Source organism: Nicotiana attenuata, unplaced genomic scaffold (genome assembly GCF_001879085.1).
Source record: "Nicotiana attenuata strain UT unplaced genomic scaffold, NIATTr2, whole genome shotgun sequence".
Lineage (NCBI taxonomy): Eukaryota > Viridiplantae > Streptophyta > Magnoliopsida > Solanales > Solanaceae > Nicotiana > Nicotiana attenuata.
In genome coordinates, this window is record NW_017673169.1 from 82,286 (window position 1) to 91,611 (window position 9,326).

At 35.7% G+C, this 9,326-nt stretch overlaps 1 protein-coding gene across 1 annotated transcript; it reads right to left on the reverse strand.

The window, feature by feature from the left end:
• Positions 1 to 979: 979 nt before the first annotated feature.
• On the reverse strand, positions 980 to 5,897 carry LOC109215630 (protein SCARECROW-like). Its single transcript, XM_019379729.1, has 2 exons — positions 3,356 to 5,897; positions 980 to 1,664 (listed from the first exon to the last, which is right to left on the reverse strand). Exons 1-2 carry the CDS (start codon positions 5,335 to 5,337, stop codon positions 1,187 to 1,189), a joined length of 2,460 nt encoding a protein of 819 aa, XP_019235274.1. The 5' UTR covers positions 5,338 to 5,897; the 3' UTR covers positions 980 to 1,186.
• Between the last annotated feature and the right edge of the window lie 3,429 nt (positions 5,898 to 9,326).

Here is a 9,326-nt window from a genome sequence, read left to right on the forward strand (position 1 = left end):
ATGATTGCTAGAGATGGTTTGGTGAATCTATATGAAACATAACCGGAAGGGATTCCATCAATAGGGGAAATCACTACCTTAGAACCTTCTCATTATTGTTTACAACCCAAGCATATTTAGTTTACAGCTGTTTATTTACTTTCAGTCTTAGTTATTAGAAATACCATCAACTATTGTTTACAACGTTTGGGGAAGTTGATTATAAAGAATTTAGTAAGTCCAACAAGAGTAATTGATAGGTTAATTCTCTGTGGATTCGACTCTGGGCATAAATAATCAGGTTATATTTGCAACGTCTGAGTGTCCTTTTATAAGGCATAGTTGGACGTGATCACCATCTCTCGGCTGACAAGTTTCTACAAACTTGACAGACTTTTACCTCAAGAAATACAAGTATAGGTTAACTTTCTCTTAGCACAAACAATGAACATTCAAATGCTTTAACACTTAAAAATTCATTGAATTTGTAGAAAATTATTAGTGGAACGATTGAAAGAATTTACTAATAACCGGTTAAATGTACATTATCAATTAGATAAACAAGCAATCGACTATATCAATTTCAAACTAATTAGAGATAAGCAATATGAATTCATTATTGTATTACGACATCAGAGTTAGAACTTTTCAATAATTAAGTGATCAAAAGCACAAATTTTCCCTCTTGAAGATATTAATTAGCTCCCGTCGTTTGGCCATAGATCTTGGCTGTTTTTCTTTTTCAAAAGAAAAATTTTCAAATTACTATTTATTCATGGAATATGATTAGTTTTTGAACACACATAAATAAATCAAATTAAGTTCCCAAAAACTGAAATTTTTCTTCCATTCACAAAACTTCAACTTTTTTTAAGATAAAACTTGTACCCAAACACAACTTCAAAAACTCTTTTTTTTGAAATTTCAATAAAATTTATGTCCAAAAGCCAGCTAAAATTCAGCTAAAAAGATATAAACCGAGCAACATATGGAAGAAAAGGAAGCAACATAATTAATGACTACCACAAAAAATAAGAGTTAACAAACCACCTTTGCATATACAACATACAATATGACATGAAAGGATGAGTTGTAAACTACACTGCAAATGAAGGGAAGAAAGAGCGAGGTCACCGCGCGCGGCAACTGGCCAGAATTTTTTTTTATTTAACCATGGAGTATCTGAACTCACTGACCCCCAATCTTTCTAATCCATATTAGGGCGAGAAAAATGACGCGACGCGGGGCTAGTATGGAAAGAATTAGGCCTCCATGCAGAAGCAGTAAACAAGCATAGATCTTTCCAACCAAGTTTGAGAGTGCCATTATCCTCAACCAAAGTGTATCCATGGGAAGGAAACATTCCTAACAAAAGAGTAGCTTGCGCTGCAGCATTACCGGCAAGAGATATAGACCTAAAGCCAGATTGTTGCAACTTTTCTCTCCAGTTGTTGAACTTCACTTCACCACTTCTCGACGGACCACCTACGGCTAACACATTCCGAATCTCCTTTGACAAGAGCTGTTGCTCTACCACGTGCCTCTCTTCACTCTCTTCTCCGTAGCAGGCGCCCAGAGAGTCGAATAGAGCTGAGTAGTAATGTATTGCCTCCACAAATCTCCCTAAGAATGAACCCGCGTGGCTCAGGTCCTGCTCCACTACTGTCACCACCTTCGGCGCCAACCTGAATTTAAAGCATGCACATTAAACCAAATCCACGTACTACAAATAAACAACGACAACATATTTAGTAAAATCCTACACAGTACAACAACAACGGACCCAATGTAATCCCACGAGTAGGATCTGGGAACGGTGGTATGTACGCAGACTTTATCCCTACCTTCAAGAAGGCAGAGAGTCTATTTTCGGAAGATCCTCGACTTAGGAAAGATAAAAGGAAGAGTAGCAGTAAGCACACCAATTAGAAAATAGAAGCAAAAATACAGTAAAATTCTACATAGTGGGATCTGGAAAATGTAGTGTGAGCGTAGACCTTACCCTACCATTATGGAGGTAGACAAATTATTTCTAATAGACGACCCTCTGCTCAAGGAAAAATCCACTTACTCCATATATTTACAGCAACAACAATAATATAGGATCCCCAAGTAAGGTTTGAATAGGGTGAATATACGCAGACATTACCCTACCGATAGGTTGTTTCAGGTTTCTCCATATATTTACATATAGTAAAATTAGTTTATGCCCAGTACTGGTAAATAACTTTTTCTCTCTATCGTTTCTATTCTATGGAGGGAGGGGGTTACTGCCCCAGAATATTTACATGTTTAAACCTTTTCTTTTTTGGTCTAAGAAAGCAAGTAATAAAAGAAGAGAATTCACGGAAAATTAATAAGACACCAAGGATGGAGTAATACACCAAGTCAAATAGGTGCATTCATGTAGAAAGCTTTTGCTGCTAAAGTAATTGGCCTGTTTCTTCTTCGGTTTTCAGCTTTATTGAGAAATGGAATCACCAGTGGTGAAAGAGAAAGATCTTTACGATACATACATAGGAAATATAAATATTACTCCGGAACTAGTAATTGATGCAATGAATAATTCTTCTTTTAATTATCAAATATTTTTACAATATTGGTATTAGATGTTTTTAAGCTCCTTTTGGCTATAGATTTTGCCTTCATTTTTTTAAAACATTTTTTGTTTATTAAATTATCATGTTTTGGGGGAAAAAATTTAAAAATTTCAAGTTCCTAAAAATTGATTTTTTCTTTCGGATGAATTTTTTTTCCATTCACAAATTACAAGTTTTATCCAAATAAAATGTACAAACACAACTTCAACTTTCAAATATTATTTTTCAACACAAATTCAAAAACTTATTTTTCAAGGTTCAATCAAATCTATCGTCCAAACGCTAGCTAAAAAGTCTTATTTAATTTACTAAGGAGGCCAAGTCACCAATATCCAAATGAAGATTCTTTTTTGTTGCGTTCAACTAAGTTGATATTTGCATTAGGATAGATTGCCTACCTCACATTGCCTATGATGCAATTCCTATACTTGCATAAATGCTTATGGGATATCCTTTTTTTTTAAGATGGATATAATTCAAAAACTAATTCAACAGAAATTGAATAAAATTGAGAAAAGAAGAATTAGATAAACCTTTAAATTATTCAGGCAGAATAAAAAGACAACCTCAAAAGCAATTAGTGATATTAAACATGTCAAAGCATTTTAATAACTACAATATTATGCTGTTAAAGGTAACAAAAAGTATAAAATAAAACTTTTCCTAATATAGAAGGTATAGAAAGAATTTCATAAAGTGTGAATCTCTCCAACCTTTTTCTATGTCATTTTTCTTGAATCAAGATTCAAATAAAGTGCGGAGGGAAGTAATAGTACCTTTGCAAGAGGGAGAGAGTATTAGAATCGCTGCCAGTAACATCGTAAAGAGAATGTTGTAACCAATGAACAGCAACAGCTTCTCTTTTACTCACATTCAATTTCTCAGGGTCTAAGTTCCCAACTTTATCAGCTACAGGCAAAAACTCGAACGGCAGTCCTAATCTTTCAGCAAAATCGGACAATCGTTTGCCTGTGGCTTCAAGAGCATCCATTGAAGTTCCAAGCCCGGTGAGACGAACAAATGGAGGCCCGCCGGGCCTGGAAGCCAATATATGAAAGAGACCGGGCCATTGAAGACCTTGCATTATATCAAGGTCTATTATATGAACCCGGTCTTCTCTTTCAAAAGCTTCTTGAATAGCTTGATTGGCTGTGAAATGAGAGAATTTAATGAACGGGCTGATCCCGTTAAACACCTGGAAAGCGGACGCCATTTTCTGGGTGTAGAGCACGGGGACGTTGGTTATGGGTAGGGCTGCGTATATTCCTAAGCATGAATTCAATAGCCTAGCTGATATTGCCTCAGAGAAATATGCAGCGACGCGCTGTGCAGATGTACCAAATGGTGTTGAGAGTTCGGAAACTTCCAATAGCATTTTATTTGCTTCCTCTAAATTATCAGCTGATACTGCTTCGGCACATTGCAAGAGTAAGGTCAAGAGATGGAGTCCGTCTTCATCCCTCTTCTGTTGTCGCTCTTCTTCCTTTTTCTCTCGGTATGTACTGATAGGAACTACAGGTGTTGTAGTTTTTGTTTTGGCACTGTGGGTTGCAGATGTTGGAGATAGAGAAGTGCTAGATGATTGCTGCTGCTTTTGTTGTTCTAAGTCTACTGCCGCCTGTTGCTGAGAATGTGAAGAGTCTTGTTGCTGTAATTGAGGAGGAAGAATTGGAGGAGACGTAACAAAAGAAAGATCTGCAGTTACAGCAGGATTATTGTTGCTGCTAATCTGCTGGTGCTGGTTCAGAGAAGGTGCAACCGGAGCAGCCATATCCCAGTTTAAGTAGTGGTTATTTGATGAATCTGGAAGGGATAAAATATTGTGTTGCTGCAATGAATTGGGATTCATATTTTGGCCATGTTGTAAACTCGCAAGCTGCGGCAACACTCCTTCCTTTCTTCTCCAGAATTCCATGGCGGCCGCATCGTTATGAACGTCAGCACTAGCACCGCTATTATTGTTGTTGGTACTATTACTAGTGAGAGAGCGAAGCCTGTATTCCAATAGGGACGCGAGATATGGATTACAAGGGTGGATAATTTCCCTTACATTCTGAATCAGCTGAGGTACGGACACTTGAGCTGAGCTGTTGATTAAATCCTTTATAATTCCGTCAATCCATGCCGTTGCTGACGTGGCGCTTTCCTCCATTGAAGCAGCTGTAGTTGTTAAGGGGGAAGCTAGAACTGCTGCAGCTGATGTAGGCTGCTGCTGGAGTAGTACGCTGCCGTTTTGGCGGTTTCTATCGGGAGGGAAGAGAGGCAAACCGGAGAAAACACAAACAGATGGGGATTGATTGTTGTTGTTGTTGAGGTTTTGTTGCTGAATATGATGAGATGAAGTTATGGCGTCGGTGTAGTTAATTAGGTTTGGGATAGAATTAGAAAAACCAGTGAAATCAGCCCCTTTTGACGTCACGCCGCACACGTTTGTGGAAGAAGGTAACATTTGCATAGTGGAGTAGTTAGAGACGTGACGAAGATTACTCGTTCCACAAGCACTTAAATCACCTAGCTGGGAATGTGACCCGCCTATAGTGACAGGCCGACGAAGATACCTATTTTCCTCGCCGGCTCCGGTCTGAATTTCCATGTCGGACGCCGCCCTCTTTCTCACCATTTTGCTGTTGTTGCCAAGTTCACAAGAAGGCGAAGGCTGTAGGTTGTTGATGTCCTTGCTTTGGGAGGTGCTGCTGCCGCCGACGTTTGCACTTGTATTGGCGCAGTTGTTACCATCCAGAGGAAATGCCTTTGCCATTATGATTATGTACTGAAATAATAGGAGGGAGATAGATATTTCTCAATCGCTGTTGATTTTTCTTCGTCATCATACTAAGATCTAGGGTTGGCTTAATAAAGGCAAACTACTAGAAACGTTGCTAAAGAGATGATCCAAGCATAAAACGGTGAAAGGATTTAGACAGAGAGAAGCATTGGGATTCTGTGGTTAGTCTTGTATCCACCTTCACTATTTTCCACCATTTTAATTTCTCCTTTAAAACCCAACACAACACGACCTCCTAGGGCTTAGCTTACTATATTATTGCTATAAACACTTGTTTATTGCTACTATACTTGTTTATAAACACTTGACTGCTTGCCTTTTGGAATTATATGCAATTTCAGTATTGCCAATGAGAAAGAGGCTGAAGAGGATGGAATTTATTGACGACATAAAGTGCTGAAGTTGTTGAAGATTTAATCTCAAATATATTTGTACTACTACATGAGCTATCTTTTTCTCTTTTTCCCCCTATCCACCTTTTTTCTAAACTCGTCAATTATTATTGCGGCTCTAGGTCTAGCTAGAATTTTTTTGTGTATTATGGAACTGAGATTGGAATGTTGATTTTGAGAGCCATAATTTAATAAAAAAAAACAGTCCGACTCACATAGCATATTGTATTCATGCAGAGAAGAATTGCACTCTTAGGGCTCGTTTGGTACGATAAATAACGGATAATTTATCCCGAGACTAAATTTGAAATAAGGTTATCCCGTATTTGGATGAGATTAGTTATCCCGAGATTATAGTATTTTTTATCCCAATGGGAGGGTGGCATAAAAAATCCGGGAATAACTAATCTTAGGATAATTAATCATGGGAAAACTTATTTCCCAGGGGTCGTTTGGTTGAGAAAAATAAGTTATTCCAAGATTAATTATCCCGGGATTAGTTATCCGAGATTGTTATTTCACCCTCTCATGTGGATAAAAATAACACTACACTCGCGGAATAACTAATCCCGATATTAGTTACACCTTGATTTTATCTCAACCAAACGTGAAATAAATTCATCTAAAATTTAATTTCGGAATTAATTATCCTTATCTCTCGTACCAAACGAGCCGTTAGGTGTTATGTCGATAGACTACCCAGGGGCGGAGCTAGCCTAAGCGAACTCAGTAACTTTGATTTGTACCTTGTATCCATCTAAAAAAAATTATTAAAAATATATAAATTATTAATTTAGAACCCAGTAAATTAAAAAGTCTAAAATTCTAAACTCATTAGATTCAAATTCTAGCTCCGCCTCTGAGACTACCATAATTCATACATTAGTATTTGCTTTCACAATTCAAATTCGCAACCTATAGAACACTTAGATATAATTTTACTGTTGCATACTCTCGTTCTAGAATCATAATTTAATACTAGTAGTATTACTCCCTTCGATCCAAAATAAGTGATATTTTGGATGTTTTCATACAGATTAAGAAATTTACCTTTTAGCATTAATTAGCAATGGAATTGATCATATTAACCTTTACTATCTCACATAAACACTCCTAACACATATTCTAACACTATTTACTTTAAGGATAATGTAGGAAAAAAACAATTAATTCATTCTTGAAATCCGGAAAAATCACTTATTTTGGACCACAAAAAAAAGGTCCAAAAATCACTTATTTTGGACGGGAGGGATTACTTTATAATTATCGAACGAAGAGCAATGAGTCGAAAGGTGATACAAAGGGGGGGCGGGTCCAGAGGGGTTTTCAAGTTTCTGAGCAGCGACAGTAGAAATAGGGACCTTTTTCTGGCAACGTATAGGGGTAGCTGTTGGCTGAAATGATGGAAACTTTTGTTTTCCTTCCTTGCTTTCTTTCTCGTCTCGAGGAGTGAGTCGTCTTCGTGCGTTTGACTTTAGCTACTAATTACTCCGAAAAAGTTTTCAAGTTATCAACATTTACAACACGTAGCAGTAAAATACTTTAGAGTTTCACATTTCTACCACTCCTACTATTTTATTACAAAGAGTAATATGAGTTTCTACACCATCGTTTTTAGTACTACTTCATGTATTGGCTAAAAATTATCATAATAATATGTGAGCCTAATTGGCGTTAAGAAAGTCTTCAAACGCTGTCACGTGCCATCAAATTGGTTTCAACAGAAGATGGAGGCGAAGTCGAGGACCCAACGAAGGACGTAGACGAGGACGAGTACTTCCTTTAACGGAACAATAACGGCTAGTTTAGAAACAAGACCTTATAGGGAATTTATTTCTCTCATTTGTACTATTTGAGTTTTGTGGTCCATGTGCACTATAAATAGAAAGATTTCTACTCCATCCGTTTACTTTTACTTGTTTACTATTCTAAAAATATATATTCAATTTTACTTGTGCACTTTCGCATATCAAGAAAAAAAAATTCCTATTCTACCCTTAGCGGTAATTACTTTCAAAATCATTTCCCAAATTCATTAGGACTATACACCAATTAATATGAGTATTATGGTAAATTACGCACTTTATTTATTACGTATTTCTTAAGAGGTGTGCAAAGTCAATAGTGAACATGTAAAGGTGAACGAAGGGAGTTGTTATAGAGGGGATTGGACACTCATTGTAAAAAATAATATATTTACATTCTCCGAAGATTCTCACTTTATCATTGACATACAAAATATATTTTTTCTTGAGATCTTTATCTATCTTTTCTTTCACAATCCGAGTTGGATTCGAATATTCGAAGGTTTATCACCACCTATCTTTGTTAGAAGGAATATCAAAGAATATCGCCCTTTTCGGGTAACTCACACGCATTTATTTACATGAATAACATTTATCATTATTTATTGACATTTAATGCTACCTTTGTTCTTGGATAAATGAATATTGCATTATTGTTGCTATTTATTGTTACTCAAATAGTATACGTGACATCTTGATACAACATCGGTTAATCAATCTTATGGATATTAATATTGGCTAAGATTAGCTCTATTTTATTTAAAAAATTTGTTTGTTTAAACCTAGATCAAAATTTTGGGTCAAACGTAACACTCCCCCTCTCCCATTTTTTGTAAACTTTTTTGGGCATCAAACTTAAGAAAAAAATAGATTTTTAAAACTTGTAACTAAATAAGTTATAACATTTGCATGGTTAAAATTTAATTGAATGTTGTGGGGTTTAACATGCAAGCGTATTTGTGTAGCTATAAAGACTTTTCATTGAAGGTCGAATTGGAAGCTAAAGTTAAATTCTAACTAAATTTAAAAATAGATAATTCTTTTTTAAACGAACAAATATATATAAACTCACATAAACTGAAAACATATGAAGTATTATCCTATTACAAGGTTCACATGCAATTGTAGCTCACCACTTTAACATTAGAATTTTCACCATCACTCTCCAATTTAAGTAGGCGTTTGGACATAAGAATTGTAAAATTGCAAAAAAATAAATGAAAATGGTATTAATAAATAAGAGTTGTATTTGGACATAAATATAATTTTGAGATATTTTTTGAAGTTTTGTGAGTAATCTGAGTGAAAATTTTGAATAACAGCTTTTTGGAGTTTTTCAAAATTTCGAAAAATTTCAAAATGCATCTTTGAGTGAACTTTGAAAATTTTATGAACAAACGCTGATTTCGAAAAAAGCAAAAAAATTTCGAAAAAAAAAAAGGAAAATTAGCTATGGCATACTCTAGTACTATTTTACCATCTTCTTTTTGTTTGTATAACAATATGGTATATCTTGTATTCATGCTCGTTTAATTTAGATTTGCGTGGTATATGGCTCATTTAAGAAGAACTAGTTTAGCTATGTAAATTAGCTAAATTATAGGTCATTAAGGAACGGATTCCCAAGGATTTTTGACAGTAATTAATTAAACACAGTCATTACCAATGATAGCTCACAGCTCGAGATAGGATAGCCAAAAAGGTCCTTGGGGATGGGATACTCTAACATCTCTTTCCATGGAATTGTCGATAGCACGATAAAACC